We start from the raw sequence: 25222 nt of genomic DNA, 5'->3' as shown, positions 1-25222 counted from the left end.
AAAGAACTATATATACAAATGTAAATTGTATGAAAAGAAACTAAGTATTATAGGGCTATTAGCAAAAATAAGAAAATATCAGGAAAATGAGACATTATATAGCAAAGAAAAATGGTACCACACCTTAATTCTGGGCCCTAGTAGATTACATTTTTACCGATTAGTCACCATTATTTTTTATTCAAATTATATAAAATAAAAAATGAAACTTACAGTTCATAAATAGCAGATCTTTACAAAGATAACATTTTTCTTTGCAATACACAAGTAGATATATGATATGTTAACTTAATGCAAGTGCAAGAGTGTGTTTATGTGTGTGTGATTGTTTCTTTCCACTTTTTATTATAATGTTGATATTTAAATAATATATATTCACAGTAGCAGAAAAAAAATGTAGTCAATTTTTTGTTGTATATATATATCAAACCCCTAAACACCATAGACAGTAAAGGGATTGTAAAAGCCTGACTACTGAAAAAAAGTACAAATTCGGCCATAAGTCTCACTAGGTCAGAGTCGACGTAAATAGAACGATATTGTGGTTACTACAAATGAATCATGCCTAAGGTAATCTGTGGTAATGAAGCCAATTTAATGATGGAGTCTGTAAATTTTCCATGTACTGAAAGCAAAACGCTATACATTAATAAAACACATTGCGAGGCGCAGCTTGATACGAGCAAAGAGGTCGAACCCTAAACAGTTTGGGCGAAAATTGACACTTCATTCATGCAAGCTTGATAAAGATCTGAAATTGGATTCTTATTAAATATTTGACACATATATATATATATATAAAGCTTTCTAAAAATTAATTTTTACAAAATTATAAACAAACCTACCATGAAGTTCTGCATAGTTAGATTCAGCATATAAAAAAAAACACCATTGAATTCAAATTTTGTTAACATCAAACTAAATTTTATTTGGACCCATAGGACCTCAATGTGGATCAATTTAAACATGGGGCCAAAAATCCCAAATATAGAAATATGGTTCCATTCAGCATAATAAAGAACCCACAGTGTTCTAGACTATGAATTAAATCCCATTGATTATGGTCAAGAAATGAACAATTGATACATTTGTATTAGAAAAGTTTTGTTTTTGTTCTGTTTTTCCTAAACCGTTCAGACCATTGACCCAAAAGTCAATCCTAACCTTCATTTTTTACATGAAACCTTATGGTAACATTTCATCAATTTCCAATCACTAATATGTAAGCTATTGTTTGGAAATCAAATGTGTTCGTACAACGCAAGATATTTGCGGTCGTATAAACTAGAGGCTCTAAAGAGCCTGTGTCGCTCACCTTGGTATATGTGAATATTAAACAAAGGAAGCAGATGAATTCATGACAAAATTGTGTTTTGTTGATGGTGATGTGTTTTTAAATTTTACTTTACTAAACAGTCTTGCTGCTTACAATTATCTCTATCTATAATGAAATTGGCCCAGTAGTATCAGTGGAAATGTTAATTAAAAATTTACAAATTTTATGAAAATTGTTAAAAATTGACTATAAAGGACAATAACTCCTTAGGGGGTCAATTGACCATTTTGGTCATGTTGACTTATTTATAGATCCTACTTTGCTGAACATTATTGCTGTTTACAGTTTATCTTTATCTATAATAATATTCAAGATGATAACCAAAAACAGCAAAATTTCCTTAAAATTACCGGTTCACGGGCAGCAACCCAACAACAGGTTGTCAGATTCATCTTCCAATTACAGGGCAGATAGATATTGATCTGATAAACAAATTCACCCCAAGTCAGATTGCTCTAAATGCTTTGGTTTTGAGTTATAAGCCAAAAACTGCATTTTACCCCTATGTTCTATTTTTAGCCTTTGTGGCCATCTTGGTTGGTTGACCTGGTCACGCCACACATTTTTAAAACTAGATACCCCAAAGATGATTGTTGCCAAGTTTGGATTAATTTGGCCCAGTAGTTTCAGAGGAGAAGATTTTTGTAAAGATAACTAAGATTTACGAAAAAACGGTTAAAAATTGACTATAAAGGGCAATAACTCCTAAACGGGTCAACTGACCATTTCGGTCATGTTGACTTATTTGTAGATAATACTTTGTTAAACATTATTGCTGTTTACAGTTTATCTCTATCTATAATAATATTCAAGATAAAAACCAACCAGATGCTCCGCAGGGCGTAGCTTTATACGACCTCAGAGGTTGAACCCTGAAAGGTTGGGGCAAGTATGGACACAACATTCAAGCTGGATTCAGCTCTAAATTTGGATTGTGATTAAATAGTTGACACAGCATAGGTTTCTGACACAGAATGAATGTGTTCTAATGAACTTAAAATTTTTGTTTTCTCTTTGAGCAATTCACTATGCTGTTGAATATTAATCCTCTGAAAAAAATGTTTGAAGAAAATGAGAAAATTGAACCCAATTTTTTTAATCACATCCCCCTTTCCCTTATTCCAAATTAATCTCAATTAAATTTCTAATGGAGTTTGCAACAATAACTACTCATTTAAATACATCATAAAATATTAAGCTGTAAAAAAACTGCTTATTATCACTGAATGGTGAAGATTATTTTAATTTATCAGTTGGTAGTAAAAAGTGAATATACATTGTATATAACAAAGATTTGAGTTGATTCTGGACAAAGAAAGATAACTCCAATTAAAAAAAAATATTGCTATTTCACAATATTGTGCAATTAGATATTTCTTGCTTACTATTCTGGACAAAGAAAGATAACTCTAATTAAAAAAAATACTGCTATTTCACAATATTGTGCAATTAGATATTTCTTGCCATTGTACAATACTGTGCAATTGAAAAGACTTGCTATTGCACAATACTTAATATAATATTTTAGATCCTGATTTGGACCAACTTGAAAACTGGGCCCATAATCAAAAATCTAAGTACATGTTTGGATTCAGCATATCAAAGAACCCCAAGATTTCAATTTTTGTTAAAATCAAACTAAGTTTAATTTTGGACCCTTTGGACTTTAATGTAGACCAATTTGAAAACAGGACCAAAAATGAAGAATCTACATACACAGTTAGAGTTGGCATATCAAAGAACCCCATTTATTCAATTTTTAATGAAATCAAACAATGTTTAATTTTGGACCCCGATTTGGACCAACTTGAAAACTGGGCCAATAATCAAGAATCTAAATACATTTTTAGATTCAGCATATCAAAGAACCCAACCGATTAATTTTTATCAAAATCAAACTAAGTTTAATTTTGGACCCTTTGGACCTTAATGTAGACCAATTTGAAAATGGGACCAAAAATTAAGAATCTACATACACAGTTAGATTCCGCATATCAAAGAACCCCAATTATTCAATTCTTGATGAAATCAAACAAAGTTTAATGTTGGACCCTTTGGGCCCCTTTTTCCTAAACTGTTAGGACCAAAACTCCCAAAATCAGTACCAACCTTCCTTTTGTGGTCATAAACATTATGTTTAAATTACATTGATTTCTATTAACTTAAACTAAAGTTATTGTGTGAAAACCAAGAAAAATGCTTATTTGGGCCCTTTTTTGGCCCCCAATTCCTAAACTGTTGAAACCAAAACTCCCAAAATCAATCCCAACCTTTCTTTTGTGGTCATAAACCTTGTGTCAAAATTTCATAGATTTCTATTAACTTAAACTAAAGTTATAGCGCGAAAACCAAGAAAATGCTTATTTGGGCCCTTTTTGGCCCCTAATTCCTAAAATGTTGGGACCAAAATTCCCAAAATCAATACCAAGCTTCCTTTTGTGGTCATAAACCTTGTGTTAAAATTTCATAGATTTCTATTCACTTTTACTTAAGTTAGAGTGCGAAAAGTAAAAGTATTCGGACGACGACGACGACGACGTGATAGCAATATACGACGAAATTTTTTCAAAATTTGCGGTCGTATAAAAACAGCAAAATTTCCTTAAAATTACCAATTCAGGAGCAGCAACCCAACAACCAATTGACTGATTCATCTGAAAATTTCAGGGCAGATAGATCTTGACCTGATAAACATTTTTGTCTCATGTCAAATTTCCTCAAAAGGTTTTGGTTTTTGAGTTATAAGCCAAAAACTGCATTTTACCCCTATGTTCTATTTTTAGCTGTGGCGGCCATCTTGGTTGGTTGACCAGGTCACGCCACACATTTTTAAAACTAGATACCCCAAAGATGATTGTGGCCAAGTTTGGATTAGCTTGGCCCAGTAGTTTCAGAGGAGAAGATTTTTGTAAAAGATAACTTTAATTTACGAAAAATGGTTAAAAATTTACTATAAAGGGCAATAACTCCTAAACGGGTTAACTGACCATTTTGGTCATTTTGAATTATTTGTAGATCTTACTTTGCTGAACATTATTGCTGTTTACAGTTTATCTCTATCTATAATAATATTCAAGATAAAAACCAAAAACAGCAAAATTTCCTTAAAAGTACCAATTCAGGGGCAGCAACCCAACAACCGATTGACCGATTCATCTGAAAATTTCAGGGCAGATAGATCTTGACCTGATAAACATATTCACCCCATGTCAGATTTGCTCTAAATGCTTTGGTTTTTGAGTTATAAGCCAAAAACTGCATTTTACCCCTATGTTCTATTTTTAGCCCTGGCGGCCATCTTGGTTGGTTGACCGGGTCACGCCACACATTTTTTGAACTAGATACCCCAATGATGATTGTGGCCAAGTTTGGTTTGATTTGGCCCAGTAGTTTCAGAGGAGAAGATTTTTGTAAAAGTTAACAACGACGACGGACGACGGACGACGGACGCCGGACGCAAAGTGATGGGAAAAGCTCACTTGGCCCTTCGGGCCAGGTGAGCTAAAAAGGATGTTTGTATGAGATAAGGAGAAAACAAAATTTGTGGTGATATCTTTTAAGCACTATATAAAATAGGTTAGCTACAAGTATATTACACGATTTTACTTGTAAAAGAGAGGGGAAAGGTACCAAAGGAACGTTTATAATCAAAGACGAAAATAAACTGACAAAGGCATGACAAAGAACGCCAAAGACTAAAACGACAATCAAAAATATTCAAAACACAACGTAGAAAACTTAGGACTGAGCAACAGAAAACCCAACCAAAAACCGGGGATGATTTCATACACTCAGGGAAGATTCTACTCTACATGTGCACCTGTCGTGTTGTTTTTGTATTTAAAAACCTGGTGATAAGTATAATTCAGTAGGTTACATACGAGACAAAAGTGGAGTTACGACCTTCGGAACATATCCGTCGTCATCTTTAAAACAGATAGTCAATGATGTTAAACCAACTATTGATGGCATCTGTAAATTTTTAGAAGGGATAATTGCAACTGCACCTCTTTAACACTTGGCTTGATAGCTTTTTTGTGAGCAGCAACCTTCGTATAAGGACATCATGATAGAAAATACAAGTCCTAGAATATCGTATCAATTTGGAGATATATACTTCATGGGAAGACACTGCCAGAATGTTGCTACACAGGAAATGAATTGAGAAGCTGAAGTCATCTCTTTTGTCACGATATTTTGTTTTCATCCGATCCTCATTGTCAATTTCTAGATGCAAGTCAAGATAGTAAATGGCTATATTAAATGAAAAACGAAAAGTAGTGTGGTTTAGAGCAAATAATAAAAATCATTTAACAAAAAAGCCACGTATTAAAATTTGCTGTCTTAAATATTTAGTTTCATTGTTTTTATCTGAACTGAACATCAAGAATAATTCGTATCTACGTTTAATATAATTATATCTTTAAATTTGATAAGGAAGCACAAATTGACTTTACAAACCGTAGGATACTGTGTCATCTATGTCATGTAAATTTGCTACGACAAGAAAAATTGCTTCTGAATTCAAAAACGTTTGATGTGTGTTGTAATACTCAATGTCACCAGCAAAATCCCACACTGTTAAATTTGCATAGTCGTCTTCGTCTTGTAAGTCTACAGCAGATCCGATTATACTTAACAGCTCATCCTTTGCCAGTTTAGAAATCGGCGGTTCTGTAATCTCCGGATAAGCAAACTGATAATTCATTTTAGCATGTTTGGGTTGAGGTTCTTCGTCATGTTCAATATTTTTGGTGATTGTGCCCTTATTATCATCTGTTGATATCTGATCTGATATCTCCAATATGTCATGCTTTGGTTTTTCTTTATCTTGATGCAACTCTTTGACAATTGACTGCAATATTCTATTGTTGATACTTGCTTCTTTTACTAATCTTGTATCTACAAAAAAAATAGTAAAAAGTGTTAAAAGTATAGAAGAAATCTATGGAAGTTAGAATTAAACTTCACCCATTTCATATGTTATACAATAAAAAAACAATAAAGAAAACCACGTTCACCCGTTTCGCAGAAACTAAACACAAAAAAAAGTATCTGCATTTAAAAGATATAGATATCAATAACATTTTATTTTCATATAAAACCTTTACAGTAACAACGATCGCAGTAATTGAAATAATGAAATTACAGTAGACATAAAGTATTTGCTAAAGGATTAAATTGCCAAAGGGTTTATACAACACTCAATCCAGACATCCATCTGATTAAACATTTTCATTTAGTTTTTTTTGCGCTGATTTGCAAGGTATTCAAGAGCTTGCAGCTCCTATTCAGACTTTGTAAAACGTCACCAGTGTCTGAGCAGAAAGTTGATGAACCAGGGGTATGTCAAAGAACGTCTCGTCCTTTTTCTAAAAAAGTTCATCGGAAGATACCAAGAACTTGTTGATAAATATTCCGTATCAACTTCACAAATAATACAAGATGGTCTTGAAGGATAGATTTTGCGTACTGACGTTTGTTATCATCTCAATTACGTATTATAGAATTCTTTTATAAGTCTTTTTTAGATAATCATTTGAAGTGACTCAGTGGTTGTGTAAAACCACATACTTTGAACGGCAAAATTATTTCATTGATTGATATTACTTTTACTTAAGGATCTTGAATACTATGAATGACAAAACTATTTTATTCAATAACACTACTTTTTCTGTTTAGTCTGTTTTTCATGATATACATTTGACGTGAAACTGTACTTATGTATCCCGTCATACTTTGAACCACACCATTATTTTATTTATTATTATTACTTTTACTGTTAAGTCTGGTTTTTTGGTATATCTACTTTACGTGAGTCTGTATTTATGTATGCCGACATACGACAAAATTATTTTTATGTCTACCTGTGCGAATTTCAAACGCGCTATTTTACACCAATAATGAAAACTTCATCATTTATGGGTAGACTTTACATAGATAAATTCAGCCGTATTTGACGTGAAACTGTTCTTATGTATCCCGTCATACTTTGAACCACACCATTATTTTATTTATTATTATTACTTTTACTGTTAAGTCTGTTTTTGTTATATCAACTTTACGTAAGTCTTCCTTTATGTATGCCGTCATACGACAAAATTATTTTTATATCTACCTGTGCGAATTTCAAACGCGCATTTTTAAACCAGTAATGAAACCTTCTATCATTATGGGTAGACTTTACATAGATAAATTCAGCCGTATAAGAAAAGCAAAATGAGAATGTTAAATTAATGTATGCCTTTTTGTGCTTCTTTGTTACATTTGTTGTTTATGTAGAGATATTAAGATGATAACACAATATTGACTGTTGTACCCCTATTTTTGACATTTTTACTCTTTGAGTATGTTTGTTTTGTTCATGCATCGTTGACAATTTAATGGAATTTGATGCGACTGTCATATAAGTGAGAGGTTTAGCTAGCTATAAAACCAGGTTCAATCCACCATTTTCTACATTAGAAAATGCCTGTACCAAGTCAGGAATATGACAGTTGTTACCCATTCGTTTGGTGTGTTTGGACTTTTGATTTTGCCTTTTGATTTTTGATTTTCCTTTTTGAATTTTCCTCGGAGTTCGGTATTTTTGTGTTTTTACTTTTGATTGTATTCTTGAGAACAATTTTTAATAAGACGTTGAAGATCATATAACCATGAAATGCAGGCACTAAAAATTTATTAAAAAAAAATCCTAATTACACAGCTTTTTAAGTCTCAAGTATAAAAGAGTACACTGGCAAAATGACTGGAAAACAATAATTATAAAAAAAACAAAAACATTTTTACATATAATAAAACGGATGCGAGGATAAGTTTACATAAGCATAGTCATTTTTGAGAAGAAAAAAAACAATTGTGATAATGTAGTAGAGATCATTAGTCTGTATTTTAGTTTAAATTACATCCAACATGCCTATCTTTAATTCCATTAATTAAATATTGAATATTCATATTAGGTCTGAGACATACGGTTCATACTAGGGTCTAGCATAAATGTGTTTCCAAGAATTGAATAAATAAAAAAAAAGAGTAAAAACATAAAAACAGCATACACAGAACTTAAAAAAAAAAAATTATGTTTACTATGTTTTAGTTTTTCTATGATAACTTTGCAATAAACATGATAAATAAAACATGTAAAACGACGGTGAGAAAAAAATCGCATATTTACCTAACACTTTATTCCATTCCCAGTTACTTAGATTTATTCGACATCTTCGCCGATGAATTTCTACACCATTTGTGCTTTTTACTCTTTGTAACTCCTCCCCGAACAATCTTCGTACTAAGGAAGTCTTTCCAACAGATTTTTTTCCAACAATTATTAAATTTATATCTCGTCTTCTTTCTGAACCTGATTTAAGGGCGTTCAGATAAATGGCAATCGACTCATGATCCATCTTTTTTATTTGTTCTGGTATTTTGCTGTCTGAAATGTAAATAAATAAATTTTTATCCTCAAAAGTCATAAGTAAGAGATCATACTCGTCTACCGATTTATACATATTAGCTCTGAGACATACAATTCATATTAGTCTCAAACGATTTATGAATTTCGAGCAGCGGTATCCTACTGTTGCCTTTATGATTATGTTGCGTCACATGCCTTGTCAGAGGAACTAGTAAGAATGATTATCCAAAATATATTCAGCACGTTGAGGAAAATATAAATTAGATGGAAATGATTTTAAAGTTAATGTGATCTGTAATCAATCAATCTTCATCAATAGCCTACTTCACTTTTCCCATCAATTTGTTGTTTTTTTCCATCATTTTTCATTATAACATTATGAGCAGATATCAAGGTTTCCGTATATTAGAAACAGGTAATTATAAATCATTTCAGCCGGTATCTGAATAATTAACATTAGATTATTACCTTCAACTACTGGTGCTGCAGGTTTCTGTAAATGGGTGTCAGGAGTTACTTCTGGTGATGTCTTTGACATGGCAGTCTACAAAAGAAAAATATGCTATAAACTATCATGCCCCATTTGAAAACTTGTCAATTAGTTTAATACACATATTTTAATAGCCTTTCTACCTGCCACTAGGTTTAAAGGACAATAACTCTATATTTTACAGGAAGTTGAAATGCGCAATTCAATCACAACTTATTTTAACTAGACACAGACAATTATCTTGGATGGACCGTAATTCTTTACTTATTTCCAACTTTGATTCTGTTGTTTGCATCTATTTGTTATAATAGGTACAGTCATTGTATTGAACAAAATTGTTCCTCTTCGCCGCATAATTTAAAGATAATGCATAGTGATGCATGTTGACTAAATATGAAGGTGCATATGTAGTTGTCTCCCTTACTAGAATAATCAGTTTCAGAATGTTCAGTGTTATTTCCCTTGTTTAAAACTTCATATAAATTTCATGTTTCTTTATTTAATGATTTACATGATGCTTATTCAGTACATATTTGTGAAATTAAATAGATATTAGTATTTTTTAATTCATTGGTTGAAGATATTCATTTCTAGTCTAAAGTTTAGTATTTGCATTGTCACAAATCATGTATAGCCTCCTTTGACAGACTTAGGCCTATACATTTTATATGACTGGTTTGGTGTAATTACATTGAATTGTCTGAGGTCTGACGTATACAGTCCAACCAATGAAACCTGTAAAGGATGCAAATCTCCCTTTAATTTATTAGTTTTCAATTTATACAGTCCTACCAATGAAAGCTGTAAAAAATGCAAATCTCCCTTTAATTACATGAATTAATTGGTTTTCAATTGCTTAGATATGAGAACAACCCCCTCCCCCAATTTTTTTTTTTTTTAAATTGAAATTTTGATCAATCTTGAAGAAAATAATATGACCACCCCCCACCCCCCACCCCCCCCCAAAAAAAAGCTAAAAAATCAAATCTCCCACCCCCATTTTTTTTTAATTTGTAATTTCAAAATATATCAATTCACCAAACATTTGACAAGATAGAAAATGATTTCGTTCTTTGCTAGATAATTGATGAAACAGACTATACTTAATAAAACTAGTGAGTGAAGACATTGAGTTATTCATTTTAGTATAAGAAAATGTCAAAGAAAAACTCTGGTTGTTCCCCTTGTATTCATTTGTTGTTTATAAACACAAAAATTTGTAAGGGTTCCGCGGCACCCAGTGTCTCGCCTACTTTTGCTGTAAATTGCAGAATCAACAAAAATGAGGGAAAAAATCAATAAAAATATTCGCTTGATACCATGTTTGGATTGTAGGAAGCTTCTGTCCAAGTTTGGTAAAAAATCCTGGATAGTTTATGAATCTAATAAATGTTTTAAAAACTTTAACTGCAGACTGGATGTAATGTTAACTGGAAGAAAAACTTTAACTGGAAGAAAAACTAAGTCCATTTATAAGAAAAATACAGATACACAGGTACAAAATATTAACAAAACTTCCTTCTAGATACTTGCTTTTGATCATAAACAAGCTTCTGTCTTAGTTTGGTACAAATAAAAAATAGTATAAGAAAGTTATCAATTTTTTTAAAAATTCAACCACAGAATAAATGTGTTGTTTCTTGGCAGAAAAAAAGTCCATTTAAAGTAAAATATGGAAAAAATGGATTTGTCATTTTACAAAATTTACTTCTAGATACTATCTTATGATCATAAACAAGCTTCTGTCTAAGTTTGGTACAAACCAAGGCTAGTTTAAGAAAGTTATTAAAATTTTAAAAACTACAACCACAGAGGGATGTAATGTTTTCCCGCAGAAAAAAAACTAAGTGCATTTATAAGTAAAATACGGAAAAAATGGAATTTTATTTTCACAAAATTTACTTCTGGATACTATCTTATGATCATAAGTAAGCTTCTGTCCAAGTTTGGTAGAAATCCAGGATAGTTTAAGAAAGTTATTGAAATTTTAAAAACTTTAACCACAGAGTGTATGTAATGTTTTCCCGCAGAAAAACTAAGTCTATTTATAAGTAAAATACGGAAAAAATAGAATTTTATTCTCACAAAATTTTCTTCTGGATACTAAATGTATCTCATGATCATAAACAAGCTTCTGTCCAAGGTAGAAAGTATGGTTTAAGAAAGTTATTAAAATTTCAAAAACTTTAACCACAGAGTGAATATTTGTGGACGGCGCCGACGCAACAACACCAACGACGACGGAATGTAGGATCGCTTAGTCTCGCTTTTTCGACTTAAGTCGAAGGCTCGACAAAAATTGAAATATTGTTTTCTCAGGCGTGCAAGAACATACAATCAAAGGTTTTGTTTTATTTTCTTCTAATTGTAGATGACTGTTTAAAAAACCAAATTTCATTGGTTTATTTAGATATTTACAAAATTAAGTAAAAAGGCTTATTTTAAAGGCCCATTTTTGTCAATGAAATTAATGATTTTAAAAAAAATTCCAAATTTGCCCATAATTTGCACATTATGTTTGGAAAATGAATATAAGATCAAGAAATACATACGTCAGACACATTATTCTTTCTAGAGAAGTTGGGAATACATATTTTCAAGTTGTTCGTTTGACCAGGCTGACGATACAACCCACACTATCTGGCACTTGAGTTGTGTGATGGTGACTTCGGTCATAAATCCTAATACCCAAATAATGGACGACAAACAATATTTTACTCATGATTTATAATGTGATGTCCTTTTTCAAATAATTATGTCTTTCCAACTTTCGTGGAAAGACCTACTGATTTCGTTCTGATTATTATTATTTTTCTTAAGCCTAATTTTTTTCTTGCGTAGTATTGTTGTTTCACAAGATGTCGCTTAGATATTTGGAATATGATATCGTAAAGTTTATGCGCTTTAAAAACTGACAACCGCGTAACAAAATACTTAATGTTGTAAGAGTTACCTCCCTAAACACTGTTTTTGGAAAGATTAGAACTTGTTCTAAATCTTTACTTAGGCACCACCCTCCCTAACAACAGGACAGGTTAGCTACTGTTACTAAATGTATTCACACTAAAATATAGTTCCCTATATATATGGTTCTCATGTATGTGCACATAATACACAAATAAACTGTAAAAAAACTGGGTATATTATTGGAGCAGTTGATTCAAGAATGTATGTCATTAAGGTGTGTTGATGTGTAGGCATTTTTAAAAACATTTTGATTAGGTAAGTGGGTATTGATTCAACTAGTATGATTGACAACTGTCATTATCACTAAACAATCAGAGACAAGGTGGACCTTTAATTACAATGCCCCACCTCCTAAACTGCCAATCAAATTGACCACATTACCTATCAATCTCTGTCTTACATAATTACACAGACCACTCTAATATGCATCTAATTCTTAATACACAAGTATTTGACCTCATAATTGAATACACAAATGTGTATATTATTTGTTTGATATTTATAAGGATGATAGATTCATTTAATGCCAATTACTTTTGTCTACAGTACATAAAGTGATTCTGTAAATTATATCTGAAAGATAAATGATTAATGGATTAACAAGATCTTTAAAAAATGAAATATGAATATAAATATGAATATATAAAAGGTATTCAAGTATGGCCTATAATTTACTTGGATAAATTTCCAATAATCATCTGTAATTAATCAGCAATTTAGATTTAGTAACTTTTTTTATCAGGAATTGGCTTGAAACAGTTTTAAAATTTATTAACTTTTAATAATAACAAAACATTGTTTATTAGTTTATTTCCCATCAATCATTATGTCTATTTTAGTCATTTGAATTTTTATTAGAAGTAAATATATTTATTTTTGCAATCAAGAAAGAATCCACATTTCAATAAAATAAGTTTTTTAATTGGTTTACATTGAAAAATAAAATTGAAAATGCCCTGTATTGAAAAATACTTTAAAATTTGATCAAAAGGCACTCTAAAACTTTTAATTTTCAATGCCATATAACCTCTGTTTCAACTCACAAAATGCCCCAAAACAACATTTGTAGATTATTTTTGTTGGCACTTTTTAGCTGTTGGTCTAAATTTATGTCTTACAAGGATAGTTGGTAACATTTACTAGAAGAATTTTTGCATTTTTTTGTTTTTTTGAAACATGTTCAGAACCGGCAACATAATTTTGATTAGATATAAACTGCAGTTTAAATGCAAATTTAGAGACCCATATTATTTAATTTAAGCTCATTTATCCTCGTACTGGAAAAGCAAGTTTCCTTCTAAAGATCTGCTGTAAATGCAATTTTCAGCAATAGTGCTTTATAAATGTTTATTTTTCCCCACCATACATGTACCTTAGTATGAAATAATTCAAACTACTGTTCTAATCTTTCCATGAGTGATATCCATCACTTTGATTCTTGTGGTCACTACTCCTCCGTAACCGTAAAAGATTACTACAAATTTGTTTTACCAATTTGCTCTGACATTATGTCTTCAGGATTAGGATTTTAATTTTAACCGAAGCTATCCGGAGACTCCATATGAGAGTTATTTCCCCTTTTGTATCTGATATCAGTGATATGCATATGAACTCATTAACCTTTATGCATATAAACCTATAACCGCTTTATTTGGTGTCCTTGGGTCCCAACTTAAACTAGAGGCTCTTAAGAGCCTGTGTCGCTCACCTTTTTCTATGAAGGACACAGATGAATTCATGACAAAATTGTGTTTGTAGATCTTACATGACTGAAAATTCTTGCTTCTTACAATTTTCTCTATCTATAATAAACTTGGCCCTTTAGATACAGGGGAAAATATTTGGTAAAAATTTACAAAAATTTACCAAATTAATGAAAATTGTTAAAAATTGACTATAAAGGGCAATAACTCCTTAAGGGGTCAACTGACCATTTTGATCATGTTAAATTATTTGTAGATCTTACTTTGCTGAACATTATTGCTGTTTACAGTTTATCTCTTTCTATAACAGTATTCAAGATAATAACAAAACACGGCAAGATTTCTTTAAAAATTACCAATTGGGGGGCAGCAACCCAACAACCAGTTGTCCGATTCATCTGAAAATTTCAGTGCAGATAGATATTGGCTTGATAAATAATTGAACCTCTTGTCAGATTTGCTCTAAATGCTTTGGTTTCAGAGTTATAAGCCAAAATCTACATTTTACCCCTATGTTCTACTTTTAGCCATGGCAGCCATCTTGATTGGTTGGCTGGGTCACCACACACATTTTTTCAACTAGATACCATAATTAAACAACCTTATAGAGCGCGCTCACATACCCCACGTCCCCACATTGTCATTGGAGAAATAAAATATGTGTAAGAAAAAAAAATTGTAAAAGAATAAAAAAATTGAATCATAATTTCCTGTCAACATGCACATCTACATAGTATGTCCTTATTATCTAAAAAGGTTTCGTGAAATTCTGTTGTGTGGTTTGAGAGGAGTTGCGATGACAAACTGGCTCTCAATGCCATTTTCATGTGTTCCTAGAGGCTAGGTCTCAAGTGTTTAAACACGGGAAGTACGCTATCAATTCCTTTACAACGTGTTCCATGAGGGTAAAAATTCATCTTTCCAGCTATCAATCAATCAATCAATCAATCAATCAACTAATTAACCAACCAACCAAACAACCAACCCACCAACCCACCAATTAAACAATCAATTAATAAATCACTATGCTCTCAATGCCTATTTTACGTGTTCCTAGAGGCTAGGTCTCAAGTGTTTAAACACGGGCACCAGGCTCTCAATGCCTATTTTACGTGTTCCTAGATGCTAGGTCTCAAGTGTTTAAACACGGACATATGGCTCTCAATGCTGTTTTCATGTGTTCCTAGAGGCTAGGTCTCAAGTGTTTAAACACGGGAAGTACGCTATCAATTCCTTTACAACGTGTTCCGTGAGGGTATAAATTTATCTTTCCGGCTATCAATCAATCAATCAATCAATCAACTAATTAACCAACCAACCAACCCACCCACCCACCCACCAATTAAACAATCAATTCATAAATCAATAAAAATCAATCAATCATGTTTCAGAGGGGAAAGACCGTTAACAATTGTTTTTTGAAACAATTGATTTATATTTTATATTTTTTTTTCAGAAGCAGTTCGAAAACAGTAGTGTTATCATGGTTATCAACCATACTCATAATGGAGAAAATGCATCATTTCTTTAAGTATGCTTTATTTCTCCCATTGTTTAATTGCAAGAAAATAGCACATATTCAGGTTTTTAGGTTTAGGCTCCAATCTGGCAATATGTGTTGAAATGCATGTAATGGGGCTACCTTTATTTGAAATGATCAGTTAAGAAAACTAGAGGCTCTAAAGAGCCTGTGTCGCTCACCTTGGTCTGTGTGCATATCAAACAAATCTATTTTTGTTGATCTTGTATTACTGATAGTCTGTTTAGTTTCACTCTATCTTCTTTAGTTTTTGCTCAAAACACAAAAGAAGGTAAAAAAATCATCATTTAAGGGCAATCACTCCTATGAAGAGTGACAGTCTACTAACTATATCGGCAAAATTTGACTTTTTAATAGATCTTGCCTTGCTGATCATTTGTGTGATTTAAAGTGTTTATTTATCTATTACAATTCAAATCATATAAGGCATAACGAAAAAAAAATGTTTCTCTCTAAATATCATAGTATTCATGATAATAGGCAAAAATAAAAAAAATGGTAAAATTTGTCATTTATGGGCAATAACTCCTATAAGAATATGTCTAACAGTTTTGATGTAAATGGACAATTGGTAGAGCTCATCATTCTGAACATTTTTTTTCCTTTAAGATTTTCTCTATTTATAACATTTCAAAAAATAATAGACAAAACTTGCATTTTATCCCTATGTTCTATTTTTAAGCCATGTCGGCCAATTTGGTTGGTAGGCGGGCTCATCAGACACATTTTTTAAACTAGATACCCTAATGATGATTGTGGCCAATTTTGGTTAAATTTGTCTCAGTTGTTTAAGAGGAGATTCTTGTAAAAAATTACAAAAATTTACAAAAAATTGTTAAAAATTGACTATGAAGGGCAATAATTCCTTAGGGGGTCAATAGATCTTACTTTGCTGAACATTATGGCTGTTTACATTTTATCTCTTTCTATAATAATATTCAAGATAATAACCAAAAATGGCAAAATTTACTTAAAATTACCAATTCAGAGGCAGCAACCCAACTAAAGGTTGTCTGATTTGTCTGAAAATTTCAGGGCAGATAGATCTTGACCTTATGAACAATTTTACCCCATGTCAGATTTGCTCTAAATGCTTTGGTTTCAGAGATGTAAGCCAAAATCTACATTTTACCCCTATGTTCTATTTTTAGCTGTGGCGGCCATCTTGATTGGAAACATTTTTTAAACTAGATACCCCAATGATGATTGTGGCCAAGTTTGGTTAAATTTGGTCCAGTAGTTTCAGAGGAGAAGATATTTGTAAAAGTTAACGACGGACGAAGACACCGGACGACAGACGACGGACGCCAAGTGATGAAATGTAATGTGGCTACCTTTATTTGAAATGAAATCTATACACAGGTTGACAGCATAGTTAATATTTTGTAAAGATGTGCTTTTTGTTTTAATATAAGATTATTACATATTTGCATAAACATGTAAATCAACCTTTCCGCACAGAGGTATGCATTATATACACATAAAAGGAGATGATGTGATGTATATACCTAGGAGATACCAAGCTGATGACACAAAAAATAAGAGACATCCAACAGATGAGAACACAGATTTTAAACATTTGTCTTTCACATATGCCAACATGTATATTAGGCAACAAGCTTGGAATTGTCAACTTACACTGTTAACTGATAACAAATACTACAATGACATTGAAAACTACAGGCAACCGTTTTATTGTAATTTCTTTGTACCAAATCTGTTTTGTCTCTTATAATCTGTGAATATCTTTTCAAGTAAGACAAGACTATTTACCTTAAGGAAATCCATCACTTCTTCCTTCTTCCTTTTTTCCTCTTCCTTATAATAGCTTTCTATTTCTACCAGATCATAAGGAGTCTTACCCTGAAATACAATCAAATAATCTTTCATTAATTATACACATATATATCTTTTATTTCAAAAACTGTAAAGCATTAAGTAATAGGTAACTGTTGCATTATTTTTACCTATACAATGCAGAATGTTGTCTTATTTATATATACTTGAAATAAAAACCAGTGAACCTAAACCAACAACAAATATGAAGTGTCATTATAAAGAGATCAATGAATAATATTTGAGATTTTGCTGTTAAAGAAATTATTGAATGATTGGTGTAGGGTGTGTGGGTGAAATGTCATAAGATGGTAGTTGTGATGGTAGTGTAAGATGTGTTACTGGAGTATAATCAAATGGTAGTTTTGTTAATAGTGTATGATTGGTGTAAGATGTGTTGCTGGAGTATAATTAAATGGTAGTTTTGTTAGTAGTGTATGATTGGTGTAAGATGTGTTGCCGGAGTATGCTTATATGGTAGTTTTGGTAAAAGTGTATGATTGGTGTAGGATGTGTTGGTGGAATGTGATTGAATGGTAGTTTTGTTAATAGTGTATGATTGGTGTGAGGTGCATTAGTGGAATGTGATTAGATGGAAGTAAGATGTGTTGCTGGAGTATGATTAGATGGTTGTTTTGTTAGTAGTTTAGGATTCGTGTTAGGTGTGTTGGTGGAGTATGATGAGATGGCAGTTGTGTCAGTAATGTAGGATTGGTGTTAGGTGTGTTGGTGGAGTATGATGAGATTGTAGTTGTGTCAGTAATGTAGGATTGGTGTTAGGTGTGTTGGTGGAGTATGATGAGATGGTAGATGTGTCAGTAATGTAGGATTGGTGTTAGGTGTGTTGATGGAGTATGATGAGATGGTAGTTGTGTCAGTAGTGTATGATTGGTGTTAGGTGTGTTGGTGGAGTATGATGAGATGGTAGTTGTGTCAGTAATGTAGGATTGGTGTTAGGTGTGTTGGTGGAGTATGATGAGATGGTAGTTGTGCCAGTAATGTAGGATTGGTGTTAGGTGTGTTGGTGGAGTATGATGAGATGGTTGAAGTGTCAGTAATGTAGGATTGGTGTTAGATGTGTTGATGATGTATGATGAGATAGTAGTTGTATCAGTAGTGTAGGATTGGTGTAGGGTGTGTTGTAAGAGTATGATGAGATGGCAGTTGTGTCAGTAGTGTAGGATTGGTGTTAGGTGTGTTGGTAGAGTATCATGAGATGGTTGTTGTGTCAGTAGTGTAGGATTAGTGTAGGGTGTATAGGTGGAGTATAATGAGATGGTAGTTGTGTCAGTAGTGTAGGATTAGTGTTATGTGTGTTGGTGGAGTATGATGAGATGGTTGAAGTGTCAGTAATGTAGGATTGGTGTTAGGTGTGTTGATGATGTATGATGAGATAGTAGTTGTGTCAGTAGTGCAGGATTGGTGTTAGGTGTGTTGGTAGAGTATGATGAGATGGTAGTTGTGTCAGTAATGTAGGATTGGTGTAAGGTGTGTTGGTAAAGTATGATGAGATGGTTGTAGGTTCAGTAATGTAGGATTGGTGTAAGGTGTGTTGGTGGAATATAATAAGATGGTTGTTGTGTCAGTAATGTAGGATTGGTGTAAGGTGTGTTGGTAAAGTATGACGAGATGGTTGTAGGTTCAGTAATGTAGGATTGGTGTTAGGTGTGTTGGTGATGTATGATGAAATGGTAGTTGTGTCAGTAATGTAGGATTGGTGTTAGGTGAGTTGGTAGAGTATGAAGAGATGGTAGTTGTGTCAGTAATGTAGGATTTGTGTTAGGTGTGTTGTTGGAGAATGATGAGATGATAGTTGTGTCAGTAGTATATGATTGATGTAGGGTGTGTTGGTAGAATATCATGAGATGGTTGTTGTGTCAGAAGTGTAGGATTGGTGTTAGGTGTGTTGGTGGAGTATAATGAGATGGTAGTTGTGTCAGTAATGTAGGATTGGTGTTAGGTGTGTTGGCGGAGTATGATGAGATGGTTGTTGTATCAGTAGTGTAGGATTGGTGTTAGGTGTTTTGGTGGAGTATGACGAGATGGTAGTTGTGTCAGTAATGTAGGATTGGTGTAGGATGTGTTGGTAGAGCATGATGAGATGGTTGTTGTGTCAATAGTGTATAATTGGTGTTAGCTGTGTTGGTGGAGTATGATGAGATGGTAGTTGTGTCAGTAGTGTAGGATTGGTGTTAGGTGTGTTGGTGGAGTATGATGAGATGGTTGTAGTGTCAGTAATGTAGGATTGGTGCTAAGTGTATTGGTGATGTATGATGAGATGGTAATTGTGTCAGTAGTGTAGGATTGGTGTATGATGTGTTGGTAGAGCATGATGAGATGGTTGTTGTGTCAATAGTGTATAATTGGTGCTAGCTGTGTTGGTGGAGTATGATGAGATGGTTGTTGTGTCAGTAATTAAGGATTGGTGTTAAGTGTGTTGGTAATGTATGATGAGATGGTAGTTGTGTCAGTAGTGTAGGATTGGTGTTAAGTGTGTTGGTGGAGTATGATGAGATGGTACTTGTGTCAGTAGTGTAGGATTTGTGTAAGGTGTGTTGGTAGAGTATGATGAGATGGTTGTAGTGTCAGTAGTGTAGGATTGGTGTTAGATGTGTTGGTAGAGTATGATGAGATGGTAGTTGTGTCAGTAATAAAGGATTGGTGTTAGATGTGTTGGTAGAGTATGATGAGATGGTGTAGTGTCAGTAATGTAGGATTGGTGTTAGGTGTGTTGGTGATGTATGATGAGATGTTAGTTGTGTCAGAAATGTAGGATTGGTATTAAGTGTGTTGCTGATGTTTAATGAGATGGTAGTGGTGTCAGTTATGTAGGATTGGTGTTAGGTGTGTTGGTAGAGTATGATGAAATGGTAGTTGAATTAGTAGTATATGATTGATGTAGGGTGTGTTGGTAGAGTATCATGAGATGGTTGTTGTGTCAGTAGTGTAGGATTGGTGTTAGGTGTGTTGGTGGAGTATAATGAGATGGTAGTTGTGTCAGTAATGTAGGATTGGTGTAGGGTGTGCGTGGTAGAGTATGATGAAATGGTTGTTGTGTCAGTTATGTAGGATTGGTCTTAGGTGTGTTGGTGATGTATGATGAGATGGTAGTTGTGTCAGTAGTGTAGGATTGGTGTAAGATGTGTTGCTGATGTTTAATGAGATGGTAGTTGTCTCAGTAGTGTAGGATTGGTGTTAGGTGTGTTGGTGGAGTATAATGAGATGGTAGTTGTGTCAGTAATGTAGGATTGGTGTAGGGTGTGCGTGGTAGAGTATGATGAAATGGTTGTTGTGTCAGTTATGTAGGATTGGTCTTAGGTGTGTTGGTAGAGTATGATGAGATGGTAGTTGTGTCAGTAATGTAGGATTGGTATTAAGTGTGTTGCTGATGTTTAATGAGATGGTAGTTGTCTCAGTAGTGTAGGATTGGTGTTAGGTGTGTTGGTGGAGTATGATGAGATGGTAGTTGTGTCAGTAGTGTAGGACTTGTGTAGGGTGTGTTGGTAGAGTATGATGAGATGGTTGTAGTGTCAGTAATGTAGGATTGGTGTTAGATGTGTTGGATGGTAGTTGTGTCAGTAGTGTAAGATGAGTGTAAGGTGTGTTGGCAGAGTATGATGAGATGGTAGTTGTGTCAGTAATGTAGGATTGGTGTTAGATGTGTTGGTAGAGTATGATGAGATGGTGTAGTGTCAGTAATGTAGGATTGGTGTTAGTTGTGTTTGTGATGTATGATGAGATGGTAGTTGTGTCAGTAGTGTAGGATTGGTGTTAGGTGTGTTGTTGGAGTGTGATGAGATGGTAGTAAAGTGTCAGTAGTGTAGGATTAGTGTAAGGTGTGTTGGCAGAGTATGATGAGATGGTAGTTGTGTCAGTAATGTGGGATTAGTGTTAGGTGAGTTGGAAGATGGTCATGAGTATGATGAGATGGTAGTTGTGTCAGTAATGTAGGATTTATGTAAGGTGTGTTGGTGGATTATGATGAGATAATAGTTGTGTCAGTAGTATATGATTGATGTAGGGTGTGTTGGTAGAGTATCATGAGATGGTTGTTGTGTCAGTAGTGTAGGATTGGTGTGTTGTGTTGGTGGAGTAGGATGAGATGGTAGTGGTGTCAGTTATGTAGGATTGGTGTTAGGTGTGTTGCTGGAGTATGATAAGATGGTTGTTTTGTTAGTAGTTTAGGATTCGTGTTAGGTGTGTTGGTGGAGTATGATGAGATGGCAGTTGTGTCAGTAATGTAGGATTGGTGTTAGGTGTGTTGGTGGAGTATGATGAGATTGTAGTTGTGTCAGTAATGTAGGAATGGTGTTAGGTGTGTTGGTGATGTATGATGAGATGGTAGTTGTGTCAGTAGTGTAGAATTGGTGTAAGATGTGTTGGTAAAGTATGATGAGATGGTTGTAGTGTCATTAATGTAGGATTGGTGTTAGGTGTGTTGGTGATGTATGATGAGATGGTAGTTGTGTCAGTAGTGTAGGATTAGTGTAAGGTGTGTTGGCAGAGTATGATGAGATGGTAGTTGTGTCAGTTATGTAGGATTGGTGTTAGATGTGTTGGTAGAGCATGAGATGGTTGTTGTGTCAATAGTGTATAATTGGTGTTAGGTGTGTTGGTGGAGTATGATGAGATGGTAGTTGTGTCAGTAATGTAGGATTGGTATTAAGTGTGTTGCTGATGTTTAATGAGATGGTAGTTGTGTCAGTAGTGTAGGATTGGTGTTAGGTGTGTTGGCGGAGTATGATGAGATGGTAGTTGTGTCAGTAGTGTAGGACTTGTGTAGGGTGTGTTGGTAGAGTATGATGAGATGGTTGTAGTGTCAGTAATGTAGGATTGGTGTTAGATGTGTTGGTAGAGTATGATGAGATGGTAGTTGTGTCAGTAGTGTAAGATTAGTGTAAGGTGTGTTGGCAGAGTATGATGAGATGGTAGTTGTGTCAGTAATGTAGGATTGGTGTTAGATGTGTTGGTAGAGTATGATGAGATGGTGTAGTGTCAGTAATGTAGGATTGGTGTTAGTTGTGTTTGTGATGTATGATGAGATGGTAGTTGTGTCAGTAGTGTAGGATTGGTGTTAGGTGTGTTGGTAGAGTATGATGATATGGTAGTTGTGTCAGTAGTGTAGGATTGGTGTTAGATGTGTTGGTAGAGTATGATGAGATGGTAGTTGTGTCAGTAATGTAGGATTGGTGTTAGATGTGTTGTTGGAGTATGATGATATGGTAGTTGTGTCAGTAGTGTAGGATTGGTGTTAGGTGTGTTGGCAGAGTATGATGAGATGGTAGTTGTGTCAGTAATGTAGGATTGGTGTTAGATGTGTTGGTAGAGTATGATGAGATGGTGTAGTGTCAGTAATGTAGGATTGGTGTTAGTTGTGTTTGTGATGTATGATGAGATGGTAGTTGTGTCAGTAGTGTAGGATTGGTGTTAGGTGTGTTGGTGGAGTGTGATGAGATGGTAGTAAAGTGTCAGTAGTGTAGGATTAGTGTAAGGTGTGTTGGCAGAGTATGATGAGATGGTAGTTGTGTCAGTAATGTGGGATTAGTGTTAGGTGAGTTGGAAGACGGTCATGAGTATGATGAGATGGTAGTTGTGTCAGTAATGTAGGATTTATGTAAGGTGTGTTGGTGGATTATGATGAGATAATAGTTGTGTCAGTAGTATATGATTGATGTAGGGTGTGTTGGTAGAGTATCATGAGATGGTTGTTGTGTCAGTAGTGTAGGATTGGTGTGTTGTGTTGGTGGAGTAGGATGAGATGGTAGTGGTGTCAGTTATGTAGGATTGGTGTTAGGTGTGTTGCTGGAGTATGATTAGATGGTTGTTTTGTTAGTAGTTTAGGATTCGTGTTAGGTGTGTTGGTGGAGTATGATGAGATGGCAGTTGTGTCAGTAATGTAGGATTGGTGTTAGGTGTGTTGGTGGAGTATGATGAGATTGTAGTTGTGTCAGTAATGTAGGAATGGTGTTAGGTGTGTTGGTGATGTATGATGAGATGGTAGTTGTGTCAGTAGTGTAGGATTAGTGTAAGGTGTGTCGGAAGAGTATGATGAGATGGTAGTTGTGTCAGTTATGTAGGATTGGTGTTAGATGTGTTGGTAGAGTATGATGAGATGGTTGTAGTGTCAGTAATGAAGGATTGGTGTTAGGTGTGTTGGTGATGTATGATGAGATGGTAGTTGTGTCAGTAGTGTAGGATTGGTGTTAGGTGTCTTGGCGGAGTATGATGAGATGGTAGTTGTGTCAGTAATGTAGGATTGGTGTAAGTTCAGTTGGTAGAGTATGATGAGATGCTAGTTGTGTCAGTAATGTAGGATTGGTGTAAGTTGAGTTGGTAGAGTATGATGAGATGGTAGTTGTGTCAGTAATGTAGGATTCGTGTTAGTTTTTTCGGTGGAGTATGATGAGATGGTAGTTGTGTTAGTAGTAGATGATTGATGTAGGGTGTGTTGGTGGAGTATCATGAGATGGTTGTTGTGTCAGTAGTGTAGGATTGTTGTTAGGTGTGTTGGTGGAGTATGATGAGATGGTAGTTGTGTCAGTAGTGTAGGATTGGTGTTAGGTGTGTTGGTGGAGTATAATGAGATGGTAGTTGTGTCAGTAATGTAGGATTGGTGTTAGGTGTGTTGGTGGAGTATGATGAGATGGTTGTTGTATCAGTAGTGTAGGATTGGTGTTAGGTGTTTTGGTGGAGTATGATGAGATGGTTGTAGTGTCAGTAATATAGGATTGGTGTTAAGTGTATGGGTGATGTATGATGAGATGGTAGTTGTGTCAGTAGTGTAAGATTGGTGTTACGTGTGTTGCTAGAGTATGATGAGATGGTAGTTGTGTCAGTAATGTAGGATTGGTGTAGGATGTGTTGGTAGAGCATGAGATGGTTGTTGTGTCAATAGTGTATAATTGGTGTTAGGTGTGTTGGTGGAGTATGATGAGATGGTAGTTGTGTCAGTAATGTAGGATTGGTATTAAGTGTGTTGCTGATGTTTAATGAGATGGTAGTTGTGTCAGTAGTGTAGGATTGGTGTTAGGTGTGTTGGCGGAGTACGATGAGATGGTAGTTGTGTCAGTAGTGTAGGACTTGTGTAGGGTGTGTTGGAAGAGTATGATGAGATGGTTGTAGTGTCAGTAATGTAGGATTGGTGTTAGATGTGTTGGTAGAGTATGATGAGATGGTAGTTGTGTCAGTAGTGTAAGATTAGTGTAAGGTGTGTTGGCAGAGTATGATGAGATGGTAGTTGTGTCAGTAATGTAGGATTGGTGTTAGATGTGTTGGTAGAGTATGATGAGATGGTGTAGTGTCAGTAATGTAGGATTGGTGTTAGTTGTGTTTGTGATGTATGATGAGATGGTAGTTGTGTCAGTAGTGTAGGATTGGTGTTAGGTGTGTTGGTGGAGTGTGATGAGATGGTAGTAAAGTGTCTGTAGTGTAGGATTAGTGTAAGGTGTGTTGGCAGAGTATGATGAGATGGTAGTTGTGTCAGTAATGTGGGATTAGTGTTAGGTGAGTTGGAAGATGGTCATGAGTATGATGAGATGGTAGTTGTGTCAGTAATGTAGGATTTATGTAAGGTGTGTTGGTGGATTATGATGAGATAATAGTTGTGTCAGTAGTATATGATTGATGTAGGGTGTGTTGGTAGAGTATCATGAGATGGTTGTTGTGTCAGTAGTGTAGGATTGGTGTGTTGTGTTGGTGGAGTAGGATGAGATGGTAGTGGTGTCAGTTATGTAGGATTGGTGTTAGGTGTGTTGCTGGAGTATGATTAGATGGTTGTTTTGTTAGTAGTTTAGGATTGGTGTTAGGTGTGTTGGTGGAGTATGATGAGATGGCAGTTGTGTCAGTAATGTAGGATTGGTGTTAGGTGTGTTGGTGGAGTATGATGAGATTGTAGTTGTGTCAGTAATGTAGGAATGGTGTTAGGTGTGTTGGTGAT

The 25222-nt window shown here is 34.3% G+C and overlaps 2 protein-coding genes across 2 annotated transcripts in view; both read right to left on the bottom strand.

Moving 5' to 3' along the window:
- LOC134719215 (uncharacterized) overlaps positions 1-25222 on the bottom strand; it is a 347702-nt gene that overhangs the window by 132415 nt on the left and 190065 nt on the right. The gene's annotated exons all lie outside the window — the stretch shown is intronic.
- Positions 1-25222, bottom strand: part of LOC134719266 (uncharacterized) — an 86242-nt gene that overhangs the window by 11609 nt on the left and 49411 nt on the right. Inside the window, exons 7-10 of the mRNA XM_063582269.1 lie at positions 17224-17313; positions 9219-9294; positions 8511-8768; positions 5798-6238 (exon numbers count right to left, since the gene is read on the bottom strand). Of these exons, the coding sequence (XP_063438339.1) occupies positions 5798-6238; positions 8511-8768; positions 9219-9294; positions 17224-17313 (865 nt within the window). The remainder of the gene's footprint in view (positions 1-5797; positions 6239-8510; positions 8769-9218; positions 9295-17223; positions 17314-25222) is intronic.

Source organism: Mytilus trossulus, chromosome 5 (assembly GCF_036588685.1).
Source record: "Mytilus trossulus isolate FHL-02 chromosome 5, PNRI_Mtr1.1.1.hap1, whole genome shotgun sequence".
NCBI lineage: Eukaryota > Metazoa > Mollusca > Bivalvia > Mytilida > Mytilidae > Mytilus > Mytilus trossulus.
This window is presented reverse-complemented; position numbering and strand designations above follow the sequence as displayed.